This window comes from Quercus lobata, chromosome 2 (assembly GCF_001633185.2).
Source record: "Quercus lobata isolate SW786 chromosome 2, ValleyOak3.0 Primary Assembly, whole genome shotgun sequence".
Classification (NCBI taxonomy): Eukaryota; Viridiplantae; Streptophyta; class Magnoliopsida; order Fagales; family Fagaceae; genus Quercus; species Quercus lobata.
The window spans coordinates 20,371,083-20,388,838 of record NC_044905.1 but is presented as its reverse complement, the minus strand read 5'-3'; the positions used below and the strand labels follow the sequence as shown (position 1 = coordinate 20,388,838).

The 17,756-nt window shown below is 32.7% G+C and overlaps 1 protein-coding gene across 1 annotated transcript; it reads right to left on the bottom strand.

The window, feature by feature from the left end:
* Positions 1–423: 423 nt before the first annotated feature.
* On the bottom strand, positions 424–11,427 carry LOC115960897 (TMV resistance protein N-like). The gene is made up of 10 exons (XM_031079904.1): positions 11,081–11,427; positions 6,745–7,858; positions 6,309–6,581; positions 5,225–6,019; positions 3,929–5,134; positions 3,355–3,496; positions 3,196–3,259; positions 959–1,131; positions 788–863; positions 424–713 (listed from the first exon to the last, which is right to left on the bottom strand). Exons 1-5 carry the CDS (start codon positions 11,425–11,427, stop codon positions 4,430–4,432), a joined length of 3,234 nt encoding a protein of 1,077 aa, XP_030935764.1. The 3' UTR covers positions 424–713; positions 788–863; positions 959–1,131; positions 3,196–3,259; positions 3,355–3,496; positions 3,929–4,429.
* Positions 11,428–17,756: the final 6,329 nt, after the last annotated feature.

Genomic DNA, 17,756 nt, shown 5'->3' with positions numbered 1-17,756 from the left:
AAAGCAAGTTTGCATATGACTCATAAAAAACTTTTACCCTTCACACATAACCACTTAATGCATGCTCCTACATAAGACACATAACATTTCACCTTAATCATTTTAACAGCCTATCTCATGTGGAAAGTTTCTCTGATCAAGACAACAAAATAAGGGAATGTTAGGAATAATATATGAATGCAAGATCAATTTCTATCACTTCACTTTAGGAAATCTAGTTCATATTTACTGCCAATCTGATTTACAACAGAACTGCAAAGTTTAGCATTTTTCTTCTAAATATGAATTAATCTCACTACATGCTACTCATTGCATGGCTCAATGCGTTATTTATTATTCTTTAATTAGAAGGGAAAATGCAACTACACCTTAAATGAAATCAAACATTGAAGGAAATTAAGCAATTACTCACTGACTCTTGTTAAAAAAAAATAATAATAACTAGCCTCATCAGTCATCACATGTACTTCGCGCATGCTCTGAGGTTTTTTTTTTGGATTTAGTATCATAATTTTCCATACATTCCAATTTGAGATACTACTGAAAACCTCAGAGCACAACTATAGATACTACTGGAAACTAAATAAATATTTGAAATCAATGACATTATTTGAAAACCTAAAAAGATTACAAAATTACATTCTTGGCGTTGGAATCTGGTGGAGCAGCAGAAAGTAAAACCATTGTTGACAAAATGTCATCCGATTCTATCTCTGTTGCATTAAAAAAAAAATTTCAATCATAAATCAAATATGTAAGAGAATATAGAAAACTTGATAGAATATACCTTTTGACTGATGACGGGATTTTTCATTAAATTTGGTTGAATGTACCTTTTGCTGAAACTCCCAGTGGAGATTTCTCTGTTCAATATGAAGAATAAGGAAGTGTGAGATGTATAAGTTTCACATAAAGGAATCAGGTTTGGTATTAAGAATTTAAATTTCAAGAAACATACCTTTGGATTGACTATTGTGTTCTGAAAATCTGTAGTGAATTGAGTTTGCTGATGTTATAAAGTTTGACTATTTCCCACATTCTTGATAAATATTTAGAGCAAGGTTCTATCCTTGTTCACCAAAGAGTCCAAAACTCTTGAAGTAGCAGCACTAAAAAACAGAGTACCACCTCCTAAAAATTCTCACCCCCATTAGTGTTCTGTTTGATTCTAAATTGCATAATACTTTAATAAATTTATTAAAAAAAGAACAATACTTTAATAAATGTTTAAAGGAATACACTACCTGATGCAATTGTATAAAAAAAAATTCAACCCAAAATAAGTTTGTATCTAATGCAGAAAAGGAAAAAAAAGAAAGAAAGTATAGAGCTACTAATAAATGTTAAAATAATACCATTATAAAACAAAGCAGCCAAAAACTGTAGTATCAAACCCCCCAACCCAAAAAAAAAAAAAAAGGCCAAAACATACTTTCTGAGTCATTGCTTGTGGAAATTTTCCTCAGGCTGTTGTGAAACTCCCAGAGTTTGTAAAATGCATGAGATGTTTAAGAGTTTCACATAATGGAGTGCATCCGTTTCAATTTCAAAAAGATAAGAGCTAAGTGAAAAGAGAGCATGTTTGTTTCAATTTCAAAAAGGATAAGAGATGAAGCAGTTGTAAACGGCTAAGAACATAGATTTAGTGGAGGTTTTATATTGTGGGCTTTTATTTACGAATTTATCCCCCTTAATTGAAAAATTGTAAGTGAGCAAGGAGGAAATATTTTGGGATATCCAAAACTTAAGTTCACAGCTTGGAAGCCAGTAGTACAGATAATAGTAAATGAAATCAGGATAGCTTTCTTTATGACATAACACAGTGATTCTCAATACCTTTTCACTCCACATTCATATATCAAAACCTGAAGATTGGAAATAATAAGAATCTTATTAAGTCTATTCCTTCAAGTTGATTTACAGCTCACCCAGCCTCTATATATAACCTTAATATCATCTCTTTTATTTATTTATTTTTTAATGGAAACCTCAATATCATCTTGAATCTTCATTCAAATTGAACTCAAGCTTTTCGTTTTTTGGTCAAAAAGTAATAATCCACACATTCAGCATACATAGCAAATATATGTTATAAAAACCATCATAGATTCCAGTACATTCCAATATTAATAAATGCCTTCACCAAAGCAACAAAAAAATGGACATGAAAAACAAAAAAACCAAATTGAACATCTAAGGATATGGTACATAACCCAAACATAAAATCAAGAAAGGAAGAAATCGGGCCTTACTGTTAACAACAGAGGTCTTGAGCTATTCCAAAACATTGAAGGTAACCTTACTCGGCACTTAATTGATGTTAAGCTAAACAAAAATTATGCACTAGAAACAGATGAATACGATCAATAAAAGACAAATATCATACTATAAAAGAAAACCAAATTGCAAGGTGGAAAGGGATCTTGGGCGCCACGCCGCCACCAATTACTTCACAGCAACAAGGCCAGGTAATTGCAATACAATAAATGAATAAAAGAAATTATATACTTATTTTATAATTTACAATAACATTAAAATTCATTATTAACTAATGAATGAAGAGAGGGAGAGATAGAGAGAGGCACCCAAATATGTAACTTTTTTTTTTTTTTTTTTTTTTTTTTTTTTTTTGCAAGATAGAAATTCTACTCTAGTTTAATCTAAGTGTATATGTGTGTGAAGCTTTCTTTTGGAGACTAGAACACTGGTCCTTGCCCCCCACATCTCACAAGTACTTATACTTGTGGAGTGACCACTGATCAAGGGTGCGTGGTGGTCAAATATATAACTAAAGGAGGCACACCTTGGCAGAGAATGGTACCACCGTGTCTTTGGGGATATTCTCTTACATCATAATTATGTGTTGTTTGCAAAATGAAGACAAAGAGATTGAATAAGGGTGATGAAGGTGGCAAGAGTTAAGAGAAGCTTCATCTTCAGCCCAGTCTCAACCTCAACCTCAACCTTGACCTGATTCTGTTTAGATAGATTTGGTTTATTCAATTGCCCAAGAGATTTAGAAAATAACCACAGTTCCTCATAGCTTTCTTTCGTACTTAGATAATTGACTTTTTATTTACAACCTTTGATGGAAATGTGAACATGAAAAAATCTGCATATATGTGCTTCTGCTGAATGAAAAGCAATACAGAGCCAATTATGATGGTTGAATTTCCAAAATCTATAGCAACCAACCTGAATGATATAGAATTTCCAAAACTCTGATGGTTGAATTTGAACGACTTTGGAATCTCAGTTCCTGGCAGTACAAGAAAATCAGGTTTAATCTGAAATCAAAATCAATTTTGAAATATTTACACGCTGATCACAAACTATTATTGAATAGAGGCTAACCAGCAAAGAAGTTATATGAGCCAATTACGAAATGATGATCACAAGCATTGAATAGAATCACTTGCCAGCTGCAATTCCATTGTCATGCACACCAATCATTTGATGAAGTCCTCAGAAATTCAGATACTTGATTGTTTCCAAGCTGCAGAATTTAATTATGTCACACAACAAGTTCACTGAATAGGCAAATTGTTCATTGTTAAACTGTACATTCACTCCTGGAATTGTTTCTATTGTGATTACATAATAAAATAGAAATAGCAGGCTACAATCTCAACTGCGTAGCAACTTCCACTCCAAAAACACACCTTTTACGTTATAAACCGCTTTTAAGGAAAACAAATACCACATGACTACAAGGGTCGTAAGCTATTACTCATAGAATATTCAAGCGTGCACAACAGAACAAAAACTTGAATAAGACGAGCTGAAATAAACCCAATTCACAAGACCATAAAAGCACTTCCTTTATGTATATATGTCCAAGAAACAAAGCAAGTACTCATTCCATATTCATAACATTACCATTCAAACAACCAAAAAAAGAGAAAGGGTTTGGAGTTGTAAGACTTACTAGTGAAAGGGACTAACTTGGCATTGGAGCAGATGGGAATCAGGGAAACAAAGAGAGGCATAATTCTTTGAAGTGTGATCAAGATGTCCTCGCTTTCTTCGGTGGTGTACCCATATTAAAATCAGAATCATCGTTTACACTGGCATGGGCCATTGAAGACGAACCCAAATGAAACCCACCACTAACACTTGAGCCTAACAACAAATTTGGCTGGCCAAAGCCGAAGTCAAACCCATTTGTCGTATCAGGGAGCAGAGGAGGTTCACTTTCTCTTTCATCTGAGTCATTTAGTGACGAACTCAAATTGCACCCATCATTATGAATGCCCCTCAAAAGCCTCAAATCATTTACGGTGTTGGAAACCTCATGATCCATATTTGGACCACAAGGAAGAGGTAACAATACAAGGAGCTGAGAGTCATTAGGGGCCGATAATGACACATTCAAATCACCAAGAAAGCCCTTCAAACCAGGTTCAAACCCGGTATTTGGTGGTTCCATTTAATTCCCTAAATCTCCTTCATTGTTAAAAGCCCCGCAATCCATAACTGAGCCATAAGAAGTGGGGAAAACAGGTTGAAAAGAAGGGAGCTTAGTGTCATTCAAAACTGAGGATGACCCACAACCATTCCTGTCACTCGGAAGCGGCAAGTAAGTAATATCTGATTTCTGAGGACAGCAGATGCATTCTACATTCACCCCGAACCATTTTATAAAATCAGTGTGATGAGTACCAGATACAGTGTGGTGCGGGAATTGACACATTACCTCAACCTCAACCTGATTCTGTTCAGATAGATTTGGTTTATTCAGTTGCCCAAGAGATTTAGAAAATAACCACAGTTCCTCGCATCTTTCTACTGCGGGTAGAAAATAGAATTTCTGTTTACAACCATTAATGGAAACGTGAACATAAAATTGTCTGTAAAAGTGTCTGCGTATATGCGTCTTCGCTGAACGAAAAGCAACGCAGACAGCCAATTTTGGAAATTTGCAACCAACCCTGAATGATATGGAATTTCCAAAACTCTGATGGTTGAATTTGAACGACTTTGGAATCTTAGTTCGTGGTAGTAAAAGATAAGCACACTCAATTTCAGAGTCAGAATCAGATTCAGATTGAGGTTCGTCAAAGAGATCCATTAATATGTTGCTTCTTGCACCTTCACGGACTCTATTAGGTAGAATCCCTAGAATTTTTCCAAACTGCTTGCATTAAACAGAGACAAGAAATTGAAGTTTAGAAAGTCTCAAATTATTTGGAAAAAGTAACAAAATATGAAGGAGAGACCTCACCTGATTCAATAATCTACTTGATGATTGTGGAAGCAATGATGGGCATTTCTTTATATCCACATGTCTAATAGATTGTGGAAGCCTTGGAATTTCCCGAAGCTCCTTACAATTATCTATGTAAATCCTTTTTAATCTAGATAATCTGCTAATGCATTTAGGGATACTAACAATATTGGAGTTATCTATACGCATATATCTCAATGCCGGGAAGTAATCATTCTTCATCCAAAAATCTAAATCAATTATATTTCCTCCAAAGCAATCGAGATGCGAATTTGTCAAGCTGAGAGACCCAGATCCCGAAAAACTATCAAAGGAGTTGACAGTAGGGGTATCTATTTCCTCAAGCAGTTGCAATTTATTGGTGCTATCCAAAAACTTCCCCTTCCCAAGGTTTTCACACTTCGATAGCTCTAAATTGATAACCCCTTTGGTGAGATATCTTAGTGATAAAGGCCATTCTCTGATATTACTATTATCCAATAATAAATAATTTAAACATTTCATTTCAGGGTGAACATTGGGAAACTTCTCAAGCCTTAGGCAGTTACTTAGATCAAATACTTTAAGAGATTTCAACTTGAGGGTGCTTGGAAGTATTTGAAGATTCGTGCAGCCTTGGAGGTCCCAATCTTTAAGCTTATCAAGAAGTCCAACAGAGTCATGAATCTCAATTAAATTTTCACAAAATGAAATGTCCAATGTCTCTAAGTTTGGAGCGCATAAGTCAGGTAATCTTGTGATGGATTGACACCTATTCAAATCGATACTTTTCAAATTTTTGTAATGGCACCCCTATAAAAGGCAAAAAAGAAAAACAAATTTTATTTCATCTAATATTAAAAATAACATTTACCCTTTGTTTGGTTTGAGTGAAGGGAGGGAAGGAGAAGAGAAAATGAATACGGGGAAAGGAAAAATGTGGACCCAAGTGATAGGTTTGTTAACAAATTTAGTACATTTTCTTTTCTCTTATATTATCGAAACAGTTGAAAAGATATAATTTCTCTTCCTTTCTCTCTCCTTCCTCTCAAACCAAACATAATGTTAGAGAAGTGAAGATTCACAAATTGTAAACTCATACCTGCTTGAATAATTTCGCTGACTTGATGCAACTATTCGAAACCTTTAGTCCAACAAGTTTTTGAGGACACCATTTGGATGGCAAGGAAAAATGATATCCTGACCATTCAAACAATCTTAATTCATTGGAAAGATATTTAAGTTTTTTGGAATTTTGTACATTATTAATTATAAGAAATTTGAGATTTTCCATCTTTTTGAAAGCTGAAGCTTTCAATGATACTGTTATTGGTTCAGGTTCGCACCACATTATGCCTCGAATTTTATTCGACCCCTAGATAAGACAAAGAATTAGTTGCACTTCATAATAGAAACCGACAAAAGTATAATTATTTTAAAACTATAAACAAAATATATATTTTCTTCAATATTGAAAAGGAAAAAATAAATGAAAAATATATTTGGAAAAATAAAAGGTTAAGCAAAATAACTTATACCTTATTACCAGTTAGTAATTTATTAGCATCCTCATAACACCATATTCTGCTGCGATTTTCAAGCTCTTCAGATTCTTCTTGAACTATTTCTCTACCCATTTGTTGTAGCAAGTCATGCATCCACAATGTGCCATATTTGTCAACGGTTATGAGACATTTATCAATAAGCCTTCCAATACCAATATCTGGATATAAGTTGCAAGTATCTAATATCTTTACAACATAATCCTTGTTGAATCCCTTAAAGAAGCATGCAATATCAAGAAAAATATGTTGTTCTTTTTTATTCAATCCAATAAAACTTATTTTGAGCATCTCTTGAATTTTTTCATGTTGAATGTTCTTATACATTTCTAATGCACTTCTCCATTTACATATACTTTTACCACACAAATCAGAACCCATTACTTGTAGAGCTAGTGGAAGTCCATTAGCATAAGATATAATTTGCTCTATAAGTTTTGAATAATCTTCCTCGGGTTCATTTGTGTGGAAGGCATGCGTATTGAAAAGAGCACGAGCTTCACATGGACTCAGTTCTTCGACCTTGTAAATTAGATGATTTCTTGGAAGAGTGGTTAGCACTTGTATGTCTCTTGTTGTTATAATGACTCTACTCCCTAAAGCAAACCAGTTACATTTTCCAAGCAATTTTTCTATTTGTTCCAAATTATCCACATCATCCAGAACTAAAAGAACCTTTTTACAGCAAATCCTCTCCTTTATCAAATTGGTTCCTTCGGATTCACGTTCTACCTTCAAATAGCTATCTCGTAAGATCTTAGAAAGCAGTTTCTCTTGGAGTTGTATTATGCTACCATTTATATACTTTTCTCTAACCTTCTCTAAAAAACAGCTTCCTTCAAAATGATGAGCAATTGTGCTATAAACAACATTGGCAATTGTAGTCTTACCTACTCCAGGAAGTCCATGAATTCCTAACATGCGAACTTCATTCGACTCAATATCTAAAAGTGACTTTATGGCCTCTACACGAGAATCTACTCCAACCAAGTAGCTAGCATCATATAACGGTCTCCGATTAAATATAGCACTTGATATTTCTTTAACAATTCCTTGGATAAAGTCATATTCACATTTATATGTTGCGCAGCTGCCAATCACATGGCACAAGAAAACATAACATATAATGAGTTTTTTTTTTTTTTTTTTGAGAAACATACATAACATATTCAGATTTATAATGAGTTAGATTAGCAGATAATCCAAATTTGAGATATCTAGTTTTGTGAGTCCTAAGATACAACTAACACGTTTTTAAATACAGTACATGTAGAAGATTTCCGTACTATCATTAATATTAACATTTTTTTTTTTTTTTTTTCTATTTGAAAAAATGGCTTGTAGATTACTTTTGGAATCTTATCAAGTAGTTGCATGAAAACTCACCTCACGTGAGGTTGCATATTTATTGGAAACCCACTACTAGTGGTGGCGCTATGTTATGTTCGAAATCTTTTTCATATATTTTTTAAATATTTTGTATTGTGTAACCTAAAAAAATTATGAGCACCCTAAATTATTCTTGGTCCTTTTAAATACAAAGAAAAAGTCCCACAACAAATTTTATTGATCTAAAATTTGAAAAAAAAAAAAAAAAGCCCAACAACAAAATCTTTTTTGTGTGTGTGTGTGTGGGGGAAACAAAAACCCTAACCTAACAGAATCAAAGAGACAACGTCTGCTTAGAGCTCAACTGCCTCCACACAACTACTCTACTTGTGAATTGTATTTATCTCTCTCTCTCTCTCTCTCTCTCTCTCTCTCTCTCTCTCTCTCTCTCTCTCTCTCTCTCTCTCTCTCTCTCTCTCTCTCTCTCTCTCTCTCTCTGTGTAATCATGACTATGTGTATGTATGAACAAGGTTATCAAGATTGAGATCTCACACAGAATTGATGAAAGGGTTTGGAGATCGGATTGTAGGATCGGGATGAGGATTGTAAAATCCTACTTTTCAATTAAAAAAATACTAAAAAATTCCTATAATTATAATTTATAATATTTGTTAAAGAAACATAGAACAAAAGTACTTTTTGACAAAAATTACTAATAGAAGGCAAAATACTAAATTACAAACACATAAACAAGGTTCAAAGTTCAAAGTTTAAACTTATAAATACCAAATTCTAAATTTTAACACTACAAATATACATAATGTCTCACATAAACAACACAAAATAGATAACAGTACATAATTTTTCACATAAATAACATAAACCAAATAATAACGTTTCAAACAACACCACAAACACACTCAAACATCATAACCAAAGTTTTGGTTATCTTGACTAGGTTTCTCAAAGTAAAGTTGATCATTATAAATGACACTCTCAACATTGTCAGAAATAATCACATGGTCCGCATTATCCATTGGATAATCATCAAAATCTCTCAACAGTAGTAGTTAGTTTGGAGCCTTTGGGCTCCATTTGGAGGCTGCTAAGATCCGGAGGGGGATCCCACACAAATCCTACTTTGGTACAGATCCTAAAGAGATTTGGGACATTTTAAGAATGTAGGATTTTAAGATCCTAAGATCCGGATTGAGAACTTATAACCATGTACATGACTACTGCTGTTGTGCTAGCTGCCTGTGTTCAATTTGAGTTTCATATTTAAAGTTTGATTTTGACTTTTTTTAGTAAAGTAACTAGTAAGTGTATATTATATTTTATTAATTGATATTTTTGAAAGATCAGTGACCTAAGATCACTACTCGTAATGTTCAATGAGGGAGAAAAATCAGTATGTGTACGCAGTACCGTAGATTGTAGTGGAGGTAATCTTTTTTTATTTTTCTTTTATTAAAGGAGAAAGTGGTACAATAATTTAGTTATTATAGGCACTAGCTTATAAAATAGGATCGTAAACTTTATATTATATTATTTTTTATATAATATATAATATAAGATCAATGTTGATGGAGCCACGATTGGAGCAACACAAGATCTGTTTGGATTGAGCTTATTTTTGCTGAAACTGAAAACTGAAACTGAAAACACTGTAGCAAAATAATTTTTAAATGTGTGAATAGTATCGTAGGACCCATTTTTAATGAAAAAGTTGCTGAAAAATGGAATTTGTGGGTCCGTGAACAATGCACGAGTACACTGTTCACGGTTGACTTGGTCAAATAGTGCGGTTGGGAAAAAAAAAAAAAAATTCAGAAAACACACCCCAGGATTCAGCGGAAAACGCTGAATCCTTTCTGCTGAATCCAAACGGGCACACAATGTCACAATCCTCTAGAGTTGGAGCTGTGATTAGAGATGACGTGGGCTGTGTTTTGGCAGCTTTAAGCAAAAATATACCTTGTGCACTGGGACCGTCAGAGTGTGAAGCGAAAGCAATGGAAGGAGTAACTTTTGCTTGGGATATGGGCTTTCATGATGTCGTGTTTGAGTGTGACTCAAAGGTTGTCTCCGATTCTATAAATGGGTATTGTGAGTTGCCAGCTACTATTGGCAATATTATTGATGGGATCAAACACAAGTTTAGGGATTTTCAGCAGGTCTTGGTATCTCATATGAGAAGATAGGGCAATCACCCTGCACACTTCTTAGCTCAGCATGCTAGGGGTATTGTTAATTTCGTAATTTAAATAGAGAAAAATTCTATTTTCATTAAGCCAACTTTGATTCAAGATGTAATGTTTTTATCTTCTTATTAATAAAAGTTACGTATTTCTTATATAAAAAAAAAATTGATGGTATTAGCTTGGGCAATTAAATTAAGTTATTGGTGTACTCGGATTCATGGGTCTAGGTGTATTGTTTTCCTTTTCACTTAACAACAACAATAACAATAATAATAATAATAATTAATCTTAAAAATAATAATGAAGCTAATAGTATTGATAATGAAGATTTCAAAGTATAAAAACTTGTAAAAGAAAATTGTAAAATTGCTTATATTTGCATGTTTATTTTTATTTTTTTGATAATATATTCAAGTAATTATTATTTTTATTAGATTTTGTATATATAATTTAAGTTTCTTAAAAAAATTCCTAGACCCAGCCACCTTGTCCGCTACCAATGTTGGAAAGAAATAATCAACAATATTTTGGAAAAATAATAAAAAATACCAGGGTGAAACTCTTAATTGGAAAGGTTAAAATTCTTCAACTTCAAAGATTGACCTTTGTAGGCTAACTAGCTTCCTACCAATTGATATGATAAAAAATATTCAGCAAAAAAAAAAAAAAAAATGATATGATCAAAATAGAATACTTTCATACTTTTGCATCTAGTGGTTTTGGTAAACCATTAGAAGTATAAAAGCATGGATCATGATATCAACCATTAGATACATACCCTCTCTCATAATGCGATCCAGACACACTAGCTGCTTTACTTAAGGCTTCCCTCCACCTTTGCATCTTCCCCATGTTATCCTTGAACTCCTTTTCATGGTTAGCTAGCGCTATCCCAAAGTTTCCCAATTGATTACGTACTTCTCTTGGTTCTACGTTATAAAAAATCGGTCGAAATAGAACCATTTGGTCAATTTCCATACACTCAACAATCTTAACAAGTTCGTCCAAACACCATTTGGACTCTGCATAGTTTTTAGAGAACACAATAACCAAAACCATTGACTCTTCGATTGTTTTGAGAAGTTTTGCTGAAATTTCCTCTCCCCTTGGAAGCTTATCATCCATGAAGGTGTTAATACCTTTTTGTTCCAAAGCCTTATATAAATAGGTTGTAAAACCTGCACGGGTATCTTCACCTCTAAAGCTCAAAAAGACATCATACTTCCATTGGCGAGTGGAAGAAGATGAGGAGGCTCCTTCGTTGGTCAGGAAAACCATTGGGATCTATAAGTAGAAGATTGAGAAGATAAAAGATATGGTAAATTGGGAATTAAAAGAAATGGGAGAAAGAGAATGCATGGAAAGAATGAACTATACCTTTTTGACAGTAGGATCACGGTTTTGACAATTGAGTCTTGCACCAGAACAGCCTCGGTTTTGTGAGGCTCAGACTTGATTGAAATGCTCTGAATCAGTGTGTTTGATTGGGAAATTGATAAAAAGAGTGAATTGTCAGACAGAGAGATCAAATCGAAATGGAAATTTGGAGTTAAAATAGAAGAAAGTTTGTGAGTGAGAGTGGGTGTATGTATAGGAATTGTAAGTTGGCATTTGTTTGACAAAACAACATTTGTTTGACAAAATAGCATTTGTTTGACAAAACAGCATTGCGTTTGATTGGGAAATTGATAAAAAGAGTGAATTGACAAAGGGTGTGAACACTTTGAAAAAAAGCCTTTCATGTATGAAAGTAGACCTTTTTTCCCCTTCTTCCTCCACTTAACCATTCTAGATCTTGGGGCCGTTTGATAACGTTGAGAGAGAGAGAGAGAGAGAGAGAGAGAGAGAGAGAGAGAGAGAGAGAGAGAGAGAGAGAGAGAGAGAGAGAGAGAGAGAGAGAGAGAGAGAGAGAGAGAGAGAGAGAGACAAAAATGAAAACAAATAAAGAAAGGAAAGAAACATGTATGGATGAGAGTGAAGAGCAAAGTATACCTGTGTGGAGGAGGAGAAAAATAGGAAAAAAGAAAAGAAAAAAGTGTGTATGTATGAAAACAAATAAAGAGATAAAGAGAAAAATAAAATAAAGAATAATAAGAAATTAAAATTAAGAAATGATACCATAATATTTTCACAATATTTTCATAATAAATCTTAAGTGGTAGGTTATTACTAGTTAATATTGGTTATTTTTTTATAGAAAGAATAAACTATCATTTTATTGTATTGGCGGTGGCGATTGCGATTGTAATGGCGGTGGCGATTGCGATTGTTGTTTATTGTAGTAAATATATTATTTTATTATAGTGGATATATTATTTTATTATGTTGAAAGCTAAAATAAAACCACTAATGTTGGGTATTTTGTAAAGTGAAAAGATAAAATAAATAAAGTAGTTTTTTATAGTACCAAATTACTAAATTTATAACTCCACCAATGTGGATGCTCTGAGTGTGGATAGGGTGACATAAATAATATTTTTCTTACTTTACTACAATGCACTATGCAGTGTACATCTATTATAAATCATCCTTAAAAAATATTTTATGGTGCCCATCAACATTTTCCTACTACAATTACATACTAAAGAACAATTTTCCTTTTATTTGGGTCTGGTTAATGTATGCCCCTAAGATACATATTAATCATACATTTTAGAAATTTTTTATGGGAAATTGAAAAGGTGTCAAAAAAGTTAGTCACTTTTTCATTTTTATATAAAAAGTTTTTTAAAGTGGTTTACTAATGTATACCCTAAAGGCATACGTTTGTAAAACCCTTATTTATATGGTCTGATTAATCACTTATTTTAAGAAACTTTATGGGACTAATTTGGGTGGCACATTTAGAAAATTAAGGTAGTGCTTTTTATTTGTAGAAATATGAAACCATGTACCAAAAAAATGTATGTCATACAATCCTAATCTCATTCATATAAGAATTTTGATTACACAAATTTAGAGTAGTTATTCAAAATATGAATATCTATTATGTTGAGTTTTTTTTAAACCTATTTGCTAACTTCTAAAAATGATTACAAATATCATCTTCCAACAATCAGTAGTTGAGTTTTACTTAAACATTATCACAATAGATAATTTTCACAATAAATGTTGTTATATGTTGCAATTGGAGCTCTTCATCAAATACCTGCAACCATCCATAACGAAGATTTTGTTAGTCATATTGCTTTTTTTTTTCTTTTTTTTTTTTAATTATCTTACATTTTATGTGTTTAGCTACGATGTTTAGTTTACTTAGTTTTAGTGAACACCCTTTTAAGCAAGAAAATAAATAAAAAAGAACAAGATACAAAAGGTATATTTGTCATCAAAGATTCCATTAGATAAGATAATAGGTCTAGAACATCAAAACCCAGTAATTCAATGTTAGGTAACAAATAAAATACTCTATATCATTATTCTAACTTTCCAAGCATGACTACCAAATAAAACTCAAAATATAAATATAAATAAATAAAAATTGAAACAAAAAGGAAACACCCAGTTTAGATACGTTGAAATAACACAATGAAGATAAATTTATTGACAAAATTACATAGTTAAGCTACAATAAGAGGTTCAAAAATCTGATATACTCAAATTAAAAAAAAAAAAAAAACCTATAAAATTAAATCCAATTACTTATACATGCAAATGAGGAATTTTCTTTAAAAAAGAAAAATAAACATATTGTGACAGAACCACTTTTCTATCACAATAAGTGGGTTCAACAGCAAAATGTTTGATCTGTCAAAATAAAATGGTTTTATTGCAACAACAACAAATTGTCACATAAAGTACGGTTTTATTGCAACAACAACAAATTGTCACATAAAGTCCTGAAAAATACAACCCAATAAAAAGAAGTGCAAAACGAATAGTTTTAAACTTTGTGCTAAATTTAGTTCCCAGTTCCTACTTTCTCCATATCTAAGTGTGCATTTGGCATTGGCTTAAAAAGCCAGCTTTTTTTACTATTCAATTTATTTTCACAACTATTCATGGGTTCCATTTAGGGATGGCAATGAGGTGGGGTGGGGCCGAAGGATGGGATCTTTGCCCCTGCCCTTTAGGGCCCTACGAAGCCCCGCCCCACCCCGTAAAACTCTATTTCTTATTAATTTGCCCTGCAACTATTACAATTTTTAAAAAATAAAATTACATGTTTCATTAACAAAAATATATTTGACATTATAAATAAATTTATCCCATTAGAAATGCTTCAAGATACAAAACCAATCACACCAATAGGTATAGTGAGTTAACTTTCAAGAAAATATTTTGTTTATTTTTTAATAATGCCTAATGCATTTTTCTATCTTTAAATTTTTTTATAACATCTTTTTTTTTTTTTTTTGGTAACATCTTTATCTCTTTATAGAAACTAATCAGGAAGTCATTTTTTCTTTATTTTTTTTTATTACATCTTTTTTCTTTATTTTTCTAACACAAACACACACACACACACACACACACACACATATATATATATATATATAATTTTTATGAGTGAAACTGATCTGGAGCTTTTCTTTTTTCTAACATATATATATTTGGGAGGGGGGGGGGAACTGAGAAGCAAAAAGGGGTAAACCATGGAAAATCTTGCATAAGCTAGCCCGAGGAGATGAGTAAGGTCTGAGGAGTCCACTTGCCCGAGGATGGAAGCAGAAACATGGTAATTGGTATCTTACGAAGGCCCAGGAATAGAAGAAGGGACCAGGGTGGGAGCAAGGGACGTGTCAGGAAGTTTCCTAAAAGATATATCTCCCACCTCTGCATTGAATGCTTCATACCAACCATATTAGTTGCATTAATGTGGAAATGATACTTGAACAGTGACTTCATAGCTAGCTGCCCCCTTCTACCACCCTCAGTAGAGTTTTGATGGGACAAGTATCCTAAAGAATGCTTTAAGGCGTACAGGTGGAGGGATATGATGCAAGGAGGAAGGATATAAAAGGGAGGGAACCTCCTAGAAGAAAGGGGATGCTTTTTCTCTGTAATATAGAAAAACAGGAAAGTAAACAGTGTATTATCTGGTAAAAAGTTGAGCAAATCATATATAAGAAACTTCTTCTCGGACCAGCCTGAGGAGAGCGTTATTAACAATTCTCACTCAAGTTGCATTTGTTGGTTATTTGGGATTCTTCGCCATGGACTAAAACTTAGTTTAGAATTGTGTTTGAAGTTTGTTTTCTCACTCCCTGAAGAAATTTTATTGTTTGGGTTTGATTTAAAAGACAAGGTACCACTATTCTTAGTGGTTTTGGGCCTTTAAGTTTTTGAGTACCTACAATATGTATAGACCCGTACCTCATAGGACAAGCTATTATGTTATTCCAATTTGTTCATGATAGAAATAACTATACAAACATTCAGACCTGTATCTCATAACAACCACACGCAATGATACAAATACAAACATTCAGACTTATAACTCATAAAAATTGAAAACATTATATTATATTCATGATGAAAACTATGTTGAGAAAGACGTTGAATGGAATTAATGATTCAATAGTATATAAATTTGTTTCTAATAAAGACAAAAGAAAAAATTTAAAATTAGTACCTTATTTCCAACTTTGCTAGAGAGAAAAAAAAGGTAAAGAGCCACATTGGGTAGAATAAAATAAGCTGATGATATATTTGTTTAAATAGTAGGGTTTTAGGGTATAAAAAATTTACAATATAACCCTTACTAATACGGGACGGGGTGAGGATAGGGCGGGGTGGGTCTAAAAAGTGTAAACCCATCCCCGCCCCGCCCTATGGTGCGGGTCTAAAATCTCGCCTCATCCCTGCCTCACCACCTTTGTAGGGCGGGGAAAACCCACGCGGAGAGAAGTGGGGAGGGGCAAGGCAAAATTGCCATTTCTAGTTCCATTGCACTTTTTGGTACTATTCATGAGTCTCACTGTACTATTTCAGCTATTTTTAGTTTTATCTGCTGTACTTTTAGCAAAAAGTCTTTAGTTTCAGCTAAATAAGCTGTTTCCAAATAGACACTAAGGGACTGTTTGGAATCCATTTATTTTATTGAAATCGAAAACTTTTTACTGAAAGTACTGTAGATAAAGGTAAAAGTTAGTTGAAATAGTACAATGGGACCTATGAATAGTATCAAAAAGTGCAGCGGGACCTATGAATAGTAGTAAAAATAAGCTGAATAACAAAATAAGCTAGCGAAATTAAGCCATGCCAAACGCATGCTAAATCAGCAAATCAATACCCTTCTTTCTCTACCTCACTGCTGTCGTTGTTCACACCCCTCCTTTTCAAGCACTCCAGTTTTTTTTTTTTTTTTTTGGTTGTTGTGTCCTTAGCACACTGCTGGTGTGTTTTGGTTTTTTTGTGTTACTTTTATTTTTAATTAATGAAGTATTATTTATTTATATATATAAATAAATAAATAAAACTGTGTCAATAGTACTATTTATCGAAAACTCAATTCCTTGACCAAGCAAAAAAACACCTTTTGATATTTAATATAGAACCTGAAAATTTTCGAAAACAATGTGCATTGAGAAGAATAAAATAATTACTCATAAGTAATTATCTCCTTCTTCTTTTTTTAATAAAGAACGCATTTTGTTAAAACTAGTCGCTAACCCGTGCAATGCACAGGATAGTTAAATAAAACTAAAAGAACTTATTTTGCTTAAAGGTTTATGACTTAACTTTAAAAAATGTATAACTTGAAAATGAATGAAAATAAGTTTTTTTTTTTTTTTTTCAATATAATGATATAGAAAAATTCTTTTTCTTTCGTATCATTGGTTCCACATAATACATTTCGGTGTAGGCTATTCTATGGTGATGACTTCACATAATACTCAACTGCAATTAAATCTACTATTCATCACCAATCTAATCTATGTTATCTTGATAGTAGATCTACAACTTACATTTTCATATCCTTAGATCTTCCTATGGTTTTATATTATTATCTATATATAATATAAAATCGAAGTTTTTGATAATGGTAGCCTAAACTCTTGGGTTTTGGAAGGGAGGCTGGTAGAACGAATTTTGGCAGAGAAAACCTTGTATTTTTCTTTCTCTAATGGCAGCCTGAACTCTTTGCTAGGACTAGGGGTTATGTTTCTTTTATACGGTATGAATATTCAATGTGATTCTTTCTAGGATTTTATCAACAACATATTTGATTGTTCAATTAGATTTCTTTTGATGTATTAGTTCTTCCATGCTTTCAATAAGTTCAATCATGCTTTTCTTATTATTTAGATAAATTTCTAATAGTTTCAAATAGAAATCAGGTTTTAAAGTGAATGAGTTTTTCTGAAAACTTTTCTAACCACATTATGAATCGAGGTTATTATGCGTTCTTGAATTGTCTCAGTTCAACCAAATTATAAGTTTTTAATTGTATAAGAACAATCAATTATGAAATAGATATTTTCTTAGATCATAAAGAATTTCATATTGAT

Bases quoted from the DNA above. Each gene is read 5' to 3' on its own strand.
- LOC115960897 (XM_031079904.1), bottom strand. From the start codon at position 11,427: ATGGATGATAAGCTTCCAAGGGGAGAGGAAATTTCAGCAAAACTTCTC. The intron at 7,859-11,080 runs GTATGTATCTAA...TGTGATTGGCAG, and splicing joins GGATCGCATTATGAGAGAGG to CTGCGCAACATATAAATGTG. The intron at 6,020-6,308 runs GTATGAGTTTAC...TGCCTTTTATAG, and splicing joins CAGCGAAATTATTCAAGCAG to GGGTGCCATTACAAAAATTT.